Source organism: Amblyomma americanum, chromosome 11 (genome assembly GCF_052857255.1).
Source record: "Amblyomma americanum isolate KBUSLIRL-KWMA chromosome 11, ASM5285725v1, whole genome shotgun sequence".
Classification (NCBI taxonomy): Eukaryota; Metazoa; Arthropoda; class Arachnida; order Ixodida; family Ixodidae; genus Amblyomma; species Amblyomma americanum.
The window spans coordinates 9882762-9898824 of NC_135507.1; the positions used below are offsets into that span (position 1 = coordinate 9882762).

At 47.7% G+C, this 16063-nt stretch overlaps 3 protein-coding genes across 5 annotated transcripts in view; 1 reads left to right on the forward strand and 2 right to left on the reverse strand.

Annotated features, from left to right (window-relative positions):
• Window positions 1-1037, reverse strand: part of brm (ATP-dependent helicase brm) — a 38606-nt gene extending 37569 nt beyond the window's left edge. The window contains exon 1 of one of the 3 annotated variants that reach the window (XM_077643957.1): window positions 903-1037. The gene's annotated coding sequence lies outside the window, so the exon portion shown is untranslated. Of the gene's footprint in view, window positions 1-21; window positions 265-366; window positions 504-902 lie in introns of those variants that run through there. The other 2 variants (XM_077643955.1, XM_077643956.1) reach the window with 2 other exon arrangements.
• Window positions 694-2101, forward strand: Ppcdc (phosphopantothenoylcysteine decarboxylase). Its single transcript, XM_077643961.1, has one exon. The coding sequence runs from the start codon at window positions 827-829 to the stop codon at window positions 1412-1414; it is 588 nt and encodes a 195-aa protein (XP_077500087.1). The 5' UTR covers window positions 694-826; the 3' UTR covers window positions 1415-2101.
• Window positions 1809-16025, reverse strand: sud1 (Prolyl 3-hydroxylase sud1). The gene is made up of 11 exons (XM_077643959.1): window positions 15407-16025; window positions 15196-15344; window positions 15065-15111; window positions 14849-14949; window positions 14608-14767; window positions 11984-12161; window positions 11226-11339; window positions 10066-10145; window positions 4093-4406; window positions 2432-2490; window positions 1809-1989 (listed from the first exon to the last, which is right to left on the reverse strand). The coding sequence occupies exons 1-11, from the start codon at window positions 15576-15578 to the stop codon at window positions 1837-1839; spliced, it is 1527 nt and encodes a 508-aa protein (XP_077500085.1). The 5' UTR covers window positions 15579-16025; the 3' UTR covers window positions 1809-1836.
• Window positions 16026-16063: the final 38 nt, after the last annotated feature.

Consider the following 16063-nt stretch of genomic DNA (forward strand, 5'->3'; position numbering starts at 1 on the left):
CACTGGCCAGAAACCACCTGCCTGATCTAGCGAAGCAGCTAGCTTGCGCCTGGCGACGAAACCCAGTTACGACAACGCATTTACCTTTCCCTTCACATTGTGTGCGGAAAGGCAAGGACAGCCTTCCGGGAGTCACTTCCAACCGACACCAGGTTAACTATCCCCGCACGAAGACAACGAACTGCTAATTCCATTCATTAAGTTGATCGCTATCTCCGCTAACAGCGAACAACGAGCGTCGCCTATGATGCTTTGATAACCCCCTCTCCACTGGAGCTCCGCGATTCGGCACGAGTAGGGGGGAAAGTACGGAGTGTCCAAGAATCTGTGCACGAAACACACGCAACGGCCGAACTCTCCGATTACCTGATAAGCGGTGCGACGGCTATGGGGTGCACGTATTGACGGTTCAGCGGCGTGAAAGACAACCCACCGCTACACAGAACCCACATACGAAGCCGACAAATGGCGCACGCCACTCTCCACTCTTCTCGCTGTGGTGAGCCACAAAACAAAAAAGAGGAAAACTGGGGGGGAAAACCAGCTATTAATTGAAGTAGCAGGAACCGCTGTGATCAGCTAAATTATCTTCAGTTCAGAAAGGAAGAAACCGCCGCCAAATTTATTTCGCCAGCAAAATTTGGGCACAAAGAAATTTCTGCGCACTAAATACGAAACCACCGAAATCCCACGCGCGAAGCGAGGAAAATTTCCAACAAAAGCAAGAAAAAGAACTGCTCTTGTAGCAGGCGAGCATGGAGACTTGCGCGAGCACCACGCAGGAAAAACGTGGATCGCACAAAAGAGAGAAGACACCGGAGCGAAAATGAGCGCCGAGGTTTCCGCAAAGACGCTGAACATCCTGATCGGTTGCACGGGCAGCGTAGCCTCGGTCAAGATACCTGTGCTCGTGCAACAGCTGATGCAGCAGCGATTCCCGGGCTACGCCTCCGCGGAAATCAAGATAGTGGCGACGGAAAAGTCGCTGCATTTCTTCGACCGCTCCATAATTCCGCGCTCGGTGCGGCTGCTCCGAGACGAGGACGAATGGAGCACCTGGCAGAAAATGTCCGATCCGGTGCTGCACATCGAGCTGCGGCGATGGGCCGACGTCATGGTGATCGCCCCCCTGGACGCCAACACGATGGCCAAGATAGCGGGTGGCCTTTGCGATAACCTGCTCACCTGTGTGGTCAGAGCGTGGGACCTGAGCAAGCCGCTGCTTTTCTGCCCGGCCATGAATACCCACATGTGGTGCCACCCCATAACTCTCAAACACGTAGTGGCTCTCAAAGATCTCGGTTACACCGAAGTGCCGTGCGTTGACAAGAAGCTCGCGTGCGGCGACAAGGGGTACGGTGGTATGGCCGAGGTCGCGACCATAGTGAGCTACGTTGTCACAGCCGTCCAATAATGCAAAGGGCAGTAATCGTGCGGTTTCTTTTCAAATCTTGAATATCTGAACTGCACAGTGTGATAGACCGCTGTTGTTGGGCTGCATGTACTTTTAACTTTACGTTTTACCCTGGATATAGTGGAGGGCACAGAACAACACTCCTGATTTCCGTGATCTTTCCGACACCTTTTGGGCGATTTTGGCGTTTTTGATTTTTAAGCACATGAACATATATTTGTGATAGCGTGTACGCTGTAACAAATTGCACATTTTGTTGCACCAAAGTGATACTGTCTTTCAGCGTTTTTTATTACCTCGGTCTACGTAGCGTTTCTGCTTTATGGCAAATTAGTTGCGACTTCCACAGCCTTTGAAGATCTGCCACACGTACCAGCTGCAAATCAATACCTCGTCAACAAACACTAGTTAACTTTATTGCGTCATTCATAGTAAACAAAGCTCATGTCGTGGAAGCACCCATCTTCCTTGGATAACTTGGTCACCTCATGATTGATGTGCTTCACGAACTGGAAAAGTCCGTCGTCTTTGTAGACGAGGGCCAAGGAGTTGCAGGCTGGAGACAGTGTCAACACCTATTGACATAAACACAGGGATAAGAGTGAATGACTGTTTAAACACGAACAGAATGAAAAAAAAAAAAGATGGATAAACAGCAGTGGTTAATAAAACTGTTGTAATTGTTACTGACTTTGTCCAGTCATTTTTGAGCAACAATTTAATGAAATGCCAGCTTAGTCCTGCTCCTCTAAAAGCTGCAAGGAATTCAGACGCTGGGTTTAAAAGCAGGCACTGTTAAGTTGCATGCTCTTCGGAATTGTCAAGGAAATAAAACAAAGCATTAAGTTGCCTGCATATTTCTAGTGGCTGCCTCAGCTGAGAGGAAATCAAAATTATCAGTGAAAATCAAAAGTGTCTGTGTACAGCATTTCATGTTAACAAACGGACAGTAGAGCCAAAGGATCGATTGCCTAGTGTACAGTGTAAACGTATTACAGGCACCCTTTGGGATCTCACCTCTTCCTCTTCACCTTTTACGATGTAGACTGTAGAGCCACCGTACTCTAGTTTCCAATCTGAAAAAAAAAAAAAAAAAACTCAGCAAAACAGGAACAAAAAGAAAAGGAATGATACAAAGCCTCCCCACACAGTTGCTGACAACTGGAATGCAAGAGCGTAGAATTTCATAACTGCTTTAGTTATTGAATAAGCTCAGGTCCTGTACTTCTTCGTGCCAATAACCTTGCTGCCTTCACAGGACACTGCTCTGGTCAAACCTCCAAGTTAAGGACCAAATCCCATTCTACAAACATTTCTGTTTAATGAACAATGTATTGATTCCAAGAGAAGGCAAGTATAATAGGTGGTGGCAGAAAGTTTGGTGGGCAGATGAGATTAGGAAGCTTGCAGGGATAAGCACACTTTTTTCTGTTCTGCTGTTTGGAGAGCAAGAACCAAAGTATTGCCTAGTTTAAAAGCAGCAAACAAATAAAGGACATTAGTGGCATTTTTTTTTATTGGTATTCGAAACGTCCTTTTGTTCGCAGGGCTTCATGCATTTCTGAATATGCATTTAAATGAAAATACGAGTCAGGAAAAAAAGTGTGCACAACACACTTTTTTTGTTTGTTGTGTAACGAACACGCATCATCAATAGCGCTTATCTTTGCTAATTTTTAGCTTGTTAATCCATGTGCACATCCACAAGCTAGCGTAATGAGTGTAATAGTGCACAGCTTAGGTGGGTGTTTCGAGGTGGAATTGTGAACTCTCGTTACAAATAAATATTTAAAGGTGAAGAATGTGTCGCTTGCCACACCACTGCCCCCTTGAGACGACAATAATTAGGCAGTCAGAGATTTGTAACCTCAATATAGTTCAAACTAGTGACACAATGAAGTTGTTTATCCATGTTAGTCAAAACCAAACATGTCTGTCACTTCTTGTCTCACTGTTACCCTCAGCACTGTTTCATGTTACTGCAAAATATTGTTTTAAACAGGAAGTGCAGTTGTCCTGGAATAACTGTTAATTTACAACTGACCATTTCATTATGATGAGGGTTAACTATGTATTTAAAGCAAGGCAAAAATGGAGGAACTGTAGCTTTTTAACTGAAAAGGATCATTTGTTTCGGGTTGTTTATAAGGTGGTGCCATGTATTGCAGTCACGTAAAAAATGACAAAAGCCAACATGCGACCATTAGGGTCGAAAAGCATGACGTCTGGTGATTGCACACGGTGTCCTTTGAAATGCACACGCTTTTCAAAGGGTTTTTCGAAAAAGGACATTTATCAATTCCTCCTGACATCTGCATTTCTAGCCAGTGTTCCGAATCAACACCTACAATAGGAGGAGAGGAGGAAAACGCTTAAGAAGATACGACAAGCAGAGACGTTAACCATGAAAACCACAGCAACAACTGGACCTCATTGTGACAAGATCGTTCACACGGCACACTGAGTTCAGCAAAGAAGATACTTCCCTTGAAGTACGACATAATACAACTCCGTGTGTTGGTGGCAAAACAGCAGTTATGCTGAATGAATAACGGCACGCATTAACTTAAGTTACAGCCAGGCTTAACTTTAGCAGAAGCCCATAAGTCATTACGCACAACGAGCACCAAAACTACCTTCACATGAGAGTAAACGCAGCAAGTGAACAGGCCACCAACCTTTGCAGTTAAGGTAGAGGACTGCATCGAGTCTGCACTCTTCCGCACTCCGATCGTGGTCATGGGCCAGTGTGTATGTGCCGTGGCTCCACTTACGGACAGCCTGAGTGCAGCACGCGGAACTGCCTCCCACAGCATTCTCTGCTGCGGCATCGGAGTCGTCGTCGTCCGAGCCGGAATCAGAGGCGGTGGACAGCGGATGCAGCTTGAGACCCGTCAGGTTGGACAGGATGAGAAACATGGCCTCTGACCGGAACACCTTCAGGCACTCCTCCACCACGGGTGGCAGTGGTGTCGGGTTCTCCAATGTCCAGCTGCACTGACGTGGCATGATGTTGTATAAACATGTTTTCTCAGTTGGCATCATTCACTCTACAAATGCTTTGGGAGCAAAGCAGCACACAAAAGCAACACTGAAAAATTCCATCCAGTTTTCATTCTCAGTAAAAGGTGACTGTTTGGATCTTCTTGGGTATGTTGATGTTTTGTCTGGCTGCAAAAGGCAGATTTATTGTTGAGAAAATTCGCTCAGAAACGGAATATTCCCCCTGCTACTCGATTAAAATTCACGACGTCACTGGTGAAAAGGACTCTGTGATCACTGTTTTGAAGTGAGTGCCAGTGTAGCCTAGTCTCAGGAACCTGACCCCCCCCCCCCCCCCCCCCAAAAAAAAAAATGTTTCTTGATGATACCGCGGTTTGCTTGTACAAATGGCCGGTGGCAGGGAGGACAAACTGTCAGATTGTGTCGATACAGTGCCACAAATTAATGACAGAGGATCTACTGCCTCTGAGAACACAGCTTATTAAGCTAGAAAACAACAAAAGTTTAAATACAGGTACCTCACCGCCAGCCGTTCTCACAAGCAAAGTGTGATGATGTCAAGACAGTTTTTCTATGTAGATCTTTAAGGCCAGGCCACACCACCATTCATTCTCAAATGATGATCACAGAGCCCTGTTCATAATTGACATCACGAGTTTATTGAGCAAACATCAACACAGCCACAGAGAGTCGCACAACTGATTTTTACTGAGAACAAAACTTGGATGCAGTTGCCTTCAGTGCCCTCATAAATGAAAGCATGGGAAACTTGGCTATACATGTTGCGTCCTGAGTGTCAATAACGTGGGAAGGAGCTGAAAAGCAGAGGGCATCCTTTTGTGTTGTTGTCACTGTAGTGTGGTAATCTTCATCGATATAACCACTGACATGCGTCGCGTGCTGCCGCTCTCAAGGACGAAGAAGTTGCTCGCTGCCTTGCTCTTTCGCCACGCCTGACGCTTCGCTGCGAGTCTCCCCTGAGCGGCTGGAATCATCTGGGTTCACCGAATAAACACACCCCTACAATTGGTGGAGGTGCTGGGTAGAAGCGCGCTTCTTACGAAGCACGTCGTAGCTCTGGCAAAGCTTGATCACGTCACTCACCGTGGCAGGATTTTTTACCCAGAGCATTTGGCACGCGTCGTCAGAGATGCCTTTCATGATGTTCTCGATCTTATCCGCTTCAGTCATTAGCGGATCGACACGCTTGCATAGGTCCACGATGTCCTCTATATAACTAGTGAACGACTCATCGACTTGCTGAGTGCGCTCACGCAAGCGTTGTTCTGCCCGGAGCTTGCGAACTGCAGGGCGGCCGAACACTTCTGCAAAATTCTTTTTAAATGCAGACCAAGATGGCAGGTCTGCCTCATGGTTGCGAAACCAGAGGTTCGCCACGTCAGTCAGATAAAAGATTACATTGCTTAGCTTGATAGCGTCGTCCCATCTGTTGTAGCTACTGACGCGCTCATATGCCGCCAACCAATCGTCGACGTCCTGGTCGGCTGTGCCACTGAAGAAGCACGGATCACGCTGCCGTAGAGCTCCAGAACACAGCACGGTGGTTGGGAGGGGCGACGATGTCGTGGCAGTGTCATCCGGCATGCTGGAAGCATGCCTACAATACAGACTCCTACAATACAGACCAGCCCTCGCCGAGAAATCCGCCCAGTTCCGAATTTGTATTTCGTGACAATCAAACGTACACAGCTCGCCGATCACCTTCCCCTCGTCGCCGTTCCCCGTCCCCACTCCGACGTTCTACCGGCACCGTTGAGGGAAACTAACAGTCGCAGTTCCCGGGGCAAGAACTGCGCTTGGTTCGAACTCTTCAAGTCCTCGGTGTTCTCCCACTAACGTAATTCAAGTGTTTGTCGACGGCGTCGCAGTACTCGCTCTAGTCGACACGGGCGCTGCCGTATCAGTCATCAGTGAAGCTCTTTGCCGTCGTCTTCGTAAGGTGACCACCGCACTTTCCGACTTTTCGCTTCGCACCGCCTCATCACAGCGCATTCATCCCTCAGCGGCGTGCACGGCCCGTGTTCTCATCGAAGACGTCTTATACACCATCGAGTTTATTGTACTGTCTCGCTGCTCACACGACATCATCCTGGGCTACGATTTCCTTTCCACTCATCATGCCGTTATTGACTGCGCCCGCGCGGAAGTTTCCTTTTTACCTCTTTGTGATACCGTCTTGTGTGACGTCCCTACCCGGCCTGCAAAACTCCTCGTCGCCAGTGACACAGACATTCCTCCATTTTCTGCTGCCCTCGTTCCACTCTCCTGTGAAAGCGTTATTAGTTCGACTGTCTTCTTCACACCTTCCGACGCCGCTTCACGCCATCCCTGCCTCCTGCTTCCATTTGCGGTCCTCAAGATCGAAGATGGCCTTAGTGCAATGTACGTCTCAAATCCATTTTCGTGCCCGTCCGTCCTGCTACGCGGCGAGTGTCTCGGTCGTATTGAAGAACTTGATCCCGCGCTTGTAAATACTCTTCCTGCAACGCCTACTTCATTAGACGTTAATGTGCTCAGCTCTTGCGATACAGCGACCGCTTCGACACCACCCGATGTTCTTCAACAAGCTATTGACGCAGATCTCCCACCCGCACAACGCGATCAACTCGCTGCTCTTCTACAGAACTTCACTTCTGCCTTCGACCTTCCTCACACTGCTCTGGGTCGCACGTCTGTCGTTACGCACGCAATCGACACTGGTACAAACGCACCTTTACGACAGCGTCCTTATCGCGTGTCGGCCTCTGAGCGCCAAGTCATTGCTGACAACGTGGACGACATGCTTCGCCGGGGCGTCATACAGCCATCTAACAGTCCATGGGCTTCTCCGGTTGTTTTGGTCACCAAGAAAGATGGTTCCATCCGGTTTTGCGTCGATTACCGTAGGCTTAACAAAATCACGCGCAAAGATGTCTATCCTTTGCCGCGAATCGACGACGCCTTGGACTGTTTACAGGGAGCCGAGTATTTCTCCTCTTTGGATTTGCGCTCCGGCTACTGGCAGGTACCGATGGCTGATAATGACCGCTCGAAAACTGCCTTTATAACACCGGATGGATTATACGAGTTCAACGTTATGCCCTTTGGCCTCTGCAATGCCCCGGCTACTTTCGAGCGCCTGATGGACACTGTTCTTCGTGGACTCAAGTGGCAGACCTGTCTTTGTTATCTGGACGACATCGTAGTTTTTTCTGCCGACTTTTCTTCTCACCTTCTCCGCCTAAAGGATGTCCTCACGTGTCTCGCCGGCGCTGGGCTTCAGTTGAATTTGAAGAAGTGCCACTTTGCCGCTCGAAAACTCACAATTTTAGGCCACGTAGTTTCTAAGGACGGCATTCTTCCCGACCCCACCAAACTTCGCGCAGTTGCAGAGTTCCCGAAGCCAACCTCCCTGAAGCAGCTTCGGAGCTTTATCGGCCTCTGCTCCTACTTTCGACGTTTCATCTTGAACTTCGCCTCTATCATCGCTCCTCTGACCCAGCTCCTTGCCGGCAGCTCCGACCTTTCCGCCTGGACTCCAGCCTGCGATAAAGCCTTTGACACTTTACGCCGCCTTTTGGTTTCGCCGCCCATTCTACGCCACTTTGATCCGGCTGCGCCTACGGAGATCCACACTGATGCCAGCGGTATTGGGCTTGGTGCCGTCCTTACCCAACGTAAGCCTGGTTACAGCGAGTATGTTGTGGCATACGCCAGCCGAACATTGACAAAGGCAGAATCTAATTATTCAGTCACAGAAAGGGAATGTTTGGCCATTATTTGGGCTATCGGAAAATTTCGTCCTTATGTGTATGGTCGACCGTTTTACGTTGTGACCGATCACCACGCTTTGTGCTGGCTTGCCTCTCTGAAAGACCCATCCGGTCGCCTTGCTCGCTGGGCTCTTCGTCTCCAGGAGTTTGACATTCATGTCATTTATCGATCAGGGCTGAAGCATACGGACGCGGATGCTCTTTCCCGCTCGCCATTGCCTAGAGATAATTCGTCTGACCACGTCTATGCCTACGATATGTCGACTCTTACAACTATCGACATGGCTACCGAGCAGCGGAATGACCCCTGGATCAATGCACTTTTGAATTTTCTCTCAAGTCCTACTCCCGGTCATTCCTCCAAAGCGCTCGTCCGCCAAGCACACCACTTCTCCATTCGTGACGGTCTTCTCTATCGCCGCAATTATTTGCTTGATGGACGGAAGTGGCTTCTAGTCATCCCGCGTCATCTCCGCGCCGACATTTGTGCTGCGTACCATGGTGACCCACAATGTGCTCACGGTGGCGTATTGAAAACCTACACACGCCTACGTCTGCGATTTTACTGGCGTGGAATGTACCGCTTCGTAAGACATTTCGTGCGCGCTTGCGAATCTTGTCAACGCCGAAAAACTCCTCAGAAGTCCTCTGTTTCGTTGCAGCCGTTACCCTGCCCTGCTCGTCCGTTTGACCGCGTTGGCATAGATCTCTATGGCCCTCTTCCGACTACTCCTGCTGGAAACCGGTGGATTATTGTGGCAGTAGACCATCTGACTCGCTACACTGAAACATCACCGTTACCCTCTGCCTCTGCAAGAGACGTTGCTTTGTTCATTCTCAACAACTTGATTCTTCGCCACGGGACTCCGAAGGAACTGCTCAGTGACCGCGGACGCGTTTTCTTGTGCGACGCTCTCGAGGCCCTACTGAAAGAATGTCGCATCATTCATCGCACCGCTACTTCTTACCACCCTCAGACGAATGGCCTGACAGAACGCTTCAACCGTACTCTGAGTGACATGCTGGCCATGTACGTCACCGACGCTCATTCCAACTGGGACCACGTTCTTCCCTTCGTAACCTACGCGTACAACACTGCGATACAGACCACCACTGGATTCTCTCCCTTTTTTCTTCTTTACGGGCGCGAGCCAACCTGCACAATGGACGCGCTTTTTCCCTACCGCCCTGATGTTTCTGAATCGACGCCACTCTCGGACGCCGCCCAGTATGCAGAAGAATGCCGTCAGCTCGCTCGTTCGCTCACAAAGGAAAATCAATGGCAACAAAAACACCATCGTGACACTGGTGAGGCGCCTTCATATGCGCCCAACTCCCTGGTGTGGCTCTGGGTTCCTGCCACAACCGCCGGCCTGTCAAAGAAGCTTCTTGCTCGGTATCACGGTCCATACCGAGTGCTTCAAAAAACATCTCCTGTGAACTACGTAGTTGAGCCCGTTACGCCATCTGCGGACTTGCGTCGCCGTGGACGCGAAATAGTTCATGTGGACCGAATCAAGCCCTACTACGATCCGTCTGTCCTTTCGGCACCATGAGTCGCCAGGATGGCTCCTTCTCTGCCCGGGGGGAAACTGTAGTGTGGTAATCTTCATCGATATAACCACTGACATGCGTCGCGTGCTGCCGCTCTCAAGGACGAAGAAGTTGCTCGCTGCCTTGCTCTTTCGCCACGCCTGACGCTTCGCTGCGAGTCTCCCCTGAGCGGCTGGAATCATCTGGGTTCACCGAATAAACACACCCCTACATCACTTATAATAAAAACTTGAAGATTCAGCAAGAAGTGAACTTCAGGATAGCGCTAATTTTGGACCAGTGAGTACATGCAGTCGGGCAAATATCTGTACATATACTCACCGGTGATTACGTGGGCCTCGCTGACTCCACAGCACATCAGGATCTGAAAGCGCCGCCTCTAGGTCTCTGCACTTGTCCTCCTGTTGATGTAGCGATGAAACCACAAGCACGACAGTGCGTCAAATCGCAAATAATGAAAGTCTGTGCCTTTTAACTGAAGAAGATCACTGGCCTGCCTGCTGAAGGTTTCTTCACTACTGGGAGATCCAAGCAAAAGAGGCAAAGCCAGGAACTGCAGTATTTCTATTTTTGCTGATGGTTAAAAAGGCCTGGGCTGCCCACTGTGAATCATGAGGAATGACATGGGGACTACAGAGCACCTTCAAGCTATGCCACTCCTCCCAACATTTTTTTTTTTAATGTGCTGTATAAATCACAGAAATTAAATGCACATTAACTATTTAACAGCCTTTGCCACTTCCCTCAACTGGGCTTCCCTCTTCGGTTTTCCCATGAGCTGCACTTCCAGGAGCACTACTTACAGAGGCCATGGCTTGCACCACTACTCACAGCAGCCCCACTCTTACCACTGTTTTGGGCGAGCAGCAGTGCAGGTTAGTGTTGAGCGCTGACCCCAGCTCCTGTCCCTTCCTATACTGGCTGCAGCACTACCATATTTACTGAAATGTAATGTGTTTTCTTTTCTTTTTCTTTAATAATATAAAAGTTAATAAGAGACCCCTTGTGTTATGACTGGCTCGAACTATTACCAAATGACTGGGTCATTTTTTCCTGTTGCACATTGGCAAAACTGACTCTCACATTACAACTGTGGCCAAGCTAAATGCACGTAAACAGGGTATGTCATAATGGCGTGATAAAGAAGCCATAGGAGAGGCATGTGACTTTACTTCAGCATACTTTGAGCGCTAAGCTTCAATAGGCCTGTATATAGAATGTTCATGCAGCGCAATCTACCTACTGAACATAATAGCTTGCCAAGCTCAAAAGTAATTGTGTTTTGAAAGCAAGCAACCACACCAACATGGCTGAAGATGGAAGAAAATGGAGATGTAAAGGTGCAATATTGTTGAGATGAGTGAATTATTCCTTAAAAACCGGCATCCACAAAAGCACAGTATGGTTGTGCACAAGTGTCTTTACCTGTCACAAGGAGACATTTTCAAGAGCACCACAGTGCCAATGTGTAGCATACTTACCTGAAGGAAGCCCTGAAGCTGAATCTCAGAGTTGTCTTTGAACTGCCGCCGTACCTCCTCAGCAATAGAGTCTGCCAGGTAGATGGGGTTGATCCACGACCTGAACACGTCCTCCTGCAAAGCAATATCCACTTGGCTGATGATACGTGGCTGCTGATTTGTCTTGTACGTTTTGCTTTTTGCAGCACCAGCTGTTATGGTGTGAATTGTACAACAACATTCTCTGACTTTGTTTTGTTAACTTTTACTCTTTCTAACCCGCAGAACATTGTCGTGGGGGCTCGGTGGTCAGAGCGCTCATTTATCAGGCCAGACTACCCAGGTGGCACCTGGCCGCAGGAGCCACGTTTCGATGCAAGTGAAATGCAAAATGCACCCATGTGCTATGTGATATCAGTGCACGTTAAAGATATCCACCTAAAAATTAATTCACAGCTCTCCACTACAGCACCTCTTTCTATTTTCTTTCACTCCCTCCTTCACCGTTTCCCTCAAGGCATGGTTGAGGTACCCACCGAGAAGTGAGACAGTTACTGCGTCATCTGCTTCAGAATCAATTTCTCATCATCAAGCTATGAAGACAGCTAGCCTTGGTGGTCACTGCCGTCAAGAGACATGTTTTCTAGCGATAATTTGACAGGATAAAAGTAAGACAAGGAAAGATGCCTTGTCACATCGTTGTTAGTTGCGTCATGTTTAAAAACGTGACGAAGGTGCACATCTGTTGTGCAGTGAAATCCAAAAAAATGGGTGCACACCTCAACATGGCATGGTTTTAGCCTCTCGCTGGGCGGCTCAATGTATGGCGCCGGCCGGATAACAGGTGGTCCGTGGAACCAGCCGCCGATGGAGATCCTCACTTTGTCCTCGCTCAGCACTTCGGCCACCTGGTGGAACGAGACTGGGCTGACCTCGAAGAAGGCAAGGCTGTTGAACCTGGTGCAGCGAAAATGGAAAAGAGAGAAAAGACAAAGACATCAGCTGGCATTGAAAAATTATGAAATCTCAGCTAAGTTGGTATAGTGAACTTTCAATTTGAACTTATGTTGTTCCAACACGTGGACACAGCAAGATCAAGTGCATTAAGTTAAAAAGGCTCCCATTAATTCAAACTCTGCACACCTCAAACAAAATTTCGGTCCCCTCCGAATTCGAATTATCAATAGTTTACTGTATTTCACCATTGACACTGATTTTTAAGGCAAAAGAAATTAAGGACGGTAGATGCAAAGCTACACAGACGAGCGCTAACACCAATTGTGACAGCCGCAAGCACTAGTCCATGTCTCCTTGCTTCGTCCATCGTTCTTTTTCTGCTGCACTACTGTCTTACCAAGTTTGACACTCCACAGTGTCCCCTACATATGCCGAGGGCAGAAAAACCACATTTTGAAAGCACTGCCCGACTTTTCAAGCATTATATTTTGTGATTAGAAGTCATCAAAGGGCCACGTAAATGTTAGTGAATGTCAAGAATTCTCCACTACCACCAAAGCTTAGAAAACATGGACATTGTGCCGGACTACCAGATATACTAAAAATTTTCTCGTGACGTTATCTGAGAACTGATGCTAAAAAAAAAAAAATTAGGCATACCATTCAAATGGTGCATTTGATTTCCTTAGCATCACTTTTATAAGCAATATGATTTGTAAGCAACAGTTAGAAATGTAAAAAAAATTGTCTGATCAAGAACAAAAACTATAAAACTGGTGTTCACACAGTATGTGTCACTATGGCCAAAGGGCCATATAAATGCTAGTGACTATCAAAAATTTTGCACTATCACCAAAGCCTAGAAAATACGGACACTGTGCTGGACTGCCAGATACATGCCACTGCATGTATCTGTATGTAAGCTGCAGCACATCACTGTGTGTGACTGCTCCCCTAATAATACACGTTAAAGAAGACTAACATATTTTAATAACGAGCAACACCTGAATGAGTAACTGCTTTCAGTCAACCACCACGAAAGACATCCATGCTTGAGCCATAAAAGGACAAGACATGTTGTGTTCAAAAGAGTGAGGCTTGGAAGACATGAAGAATGAAGTAACTAAGAGAGAACTCCATTCTCTTTTCTGTGGTAAGAAAGTTGCACTGAAAGAAGGCTATGAACAAGTGCACTAATGCTGTCACCTACCAAAACTGCACACAACTATAGCGTGCCAAATGCTGGCTCCACACTACAAGGCAAAAATGACTCCAAACACTGCAAACATTGGCAAATGCGTCCGTACTGCAATCACTTTTACTGTTGACCAATTTTGTGTCGGAAAAATGAGTTGTTGATTTAAAAATACAAACCGAATGCTGCCAATGTTGCCTACAGGTAAACATCCTTTACTCCTTGAGTGCACGCAGACAGAGGCAGACAAAGGCATAGGCATTGCATAGGCAAGCAGCAACATGAGCATGTGCACTGATCTTCTGTGATAAAACACCCAAACCTGGGTGACTCTTTTTCACTCAAAGCATCACTCTTTGTTCACAGGGAAGAACTTGGTGCTCACATGTAGTTTTCTCTCTTGTAGTTCTTGCTTCATGAAGCAGGTGAAGTTGTGATTACCATGACCTCACAAAACCATGTAGAAAAGTCGTCTCATCGGGGCAAAGACCTTGATACAAGTAAATACATCTGGATAGCTGGGATGAATAGTGAATGCTCTATTTAGACATGTACGGTCAAAAGTTTTATGAAAAGGAACATGGCAGCACGTGGCAGATAGCCTCGAGCCCTACTTGCAGCGATGCGTGGGGGCCGCTCTAAGAAACAAAGTGGAAAGGGGTGCAGTCCAGACGGCAGAACCCTTTACACCATGTTGTAAAATGTGGCAGCTGCGTGTTGCCACAAGTGGAGTTCCCATGAGCTCCTTTGTTCCCTTTCATAAACTTATCGACTGTACGTGAAAACCAGCTAGAAATGACAGGAGATCCGGCCCGTTACGTTGCAACAATTCTTTTTTTTTTTAACTGTTAGTTCTAATTGCCACGGCTTCATATTGACTTGAGCTAAGTTGCACGGCCGTCTTCTACACACTTGTCAAGAGCGCTCGAACGGCGTGCTCTGTTATGCATTTATGACAATTGCCGCTGCCCAGCAGGCCCAATAGAGTTTTTACAGACATGAGGAGATAAACACGGTCCATGGAAATGTGCATGCATGATAAGGTCAGGTTTCGAGCCCTAGGCCACTCGTAGATGACACAGGTGTATATGAATGACTGTAGATAATCCATGAGACACAAAGATGTGGCAAGAGCAGAAAGTTGGGCCAGTCTGTTAATATGCATGGTAGAAAGCAGCTTGTAAAGTTGACGAACAGACGAGAAACTCTATATTTTTACCATACAATGATATGGCAGTACAATGCACAAACCTTGGGTCTATGCTACGAACGATGTCTCTTGGTTGCCCATTGCTGTCGACGTCGAACAGGTCCAATGAACCTCCGTCGGTAGACGACCAACTGGGCGTAAGGTAGAGAATAAATGCTATCCGCCGACCTTCCAGCTCATCATCATGACACAGGAGCACATCTGCACGTTTAAAATTAAAAAGACATGAGCTGTGAGCCCGCAGACACCAAGTAAGCAATCATTTGCCTGCGGTGCACTTACCCGTGTATGAATACTTGGAACAGGTTAGGCTAATTGTGCCATCCAGGGGTATCCCGGTGACATCGCGAAGCCACGGTGCTAGCGTTCTCTCCAGGCACTTCCTGAAAATTTTTTTTTTGTTTTCAACGCAGATAACCATTAAGTCAAGTGTACTGGGCACAGGGTGTAAAAACGCGCGAATCCCGCGAAAGTACCACCAGGAAAAACAGTGTTTACCTGAAAGCATGTATGTACGGCGTGCCGAAGTTTTGCAGGTCGTCCGACTAGAAACCGAAACCAAAGCGAACGTCAGTAAACACACGTGTGGTATACATGTGTGCACAGATATTGCGGTACTGAGGGATTACCTGGTGAAACTTGTAGAGATCATTGTCCTTGGCGTGAAACTCTATGTCGAATAGCTCGTTTTTCAAGCTGTCTACGCAGTCGGCGTCCGCGAGGAGGTTGTGCAAGATGCAAACGTTGAAAGGTTCCGTGATCAACTCGGCCGCAGCACCTAGTTGAAAAAAAGCAACCCCTCATTATGACGCCACGATGGTCTCTGGTATATTCGCTTACCGAAGTGGCCGGCCTTCCTCTCCGCAAACGCTGCTTTGAGGCCATTTTTCGTTTCATCCGAAAAGAGCTTGTGATTGAGTTGCAATACTGCGGATTCCTTTCTGCGCTTAGACACCGAGGACGTGTCCGGAGAATTGGCATCACCCTTGACGGCACGCTTCCCAGGCGTCATGGTCGCACCGGTAACACGGGAAACAATTTTCTCAACACTCCCTCTCAAGTAACACAGATATTTATCATCACCATTGCGCGCTCCGGGTCCACGTGAGTAGAGTAGTCACGGATGCCGCACTGTCGATTACGCAAGTCGTTTAACGGATAGACGGCAACTTAAAATTCGCGTTATTTGAACGGACAGAGCTAGTTGCCAGCACATATGCGTTTGCGTGCTTGTGCTACTGCATGACTGCAGCCACACAGCGTGTTGCAAAGCGCTTCGTCTTTGCTTTGCGTGAATCACATAGCTGTCGAGCAGTTCTTTGAGGCTTGAACAAAACAAGACACAAACCTCTCGTACCAGTGATCAGCCTTAAAAACTGAAACTAATCATTTTTTTATTTCACAAGCCACTGTGAAACAAGCGGCTATGCACAAGCCGCTGCTAGCCGAACCAATGCGGGTCGGGGCCGGCCTGCGCATGACAGCTTGGCGCGCGTG

Bases quoted from the DNA above. Each gene is read 5' to 3' on its own strand.
- Ppcdc (XM_077643961.1), top strand. From the start codon at position 827: ATGAGCGCCGAGGTTTCCGCAAAGACGCTGAACATCCTGATCGGTTGC.
- sud1 (XM_077643959.1), bottom strand. From the start codon at position 15,578: ATGACGCCTGGGAAGCGTGCCGTCAAGGGTGATGCCAATTCTCCGGAC. The intron at 4,407-10,065 runs GTGAGTATATGT...ACGTCAGTGCAG, and splicing joins CGAGGCCCACGTAATCACCG to CTGGACATTGGAGAACCCGA. The intron at 2,491-4,092 runs GTTGGTGGCCTG...TTTTTTTTTCAG, and splicing joins CCTCTACCTTAACTGCAAAG to ATTGGAAACTAGAGTACGGT.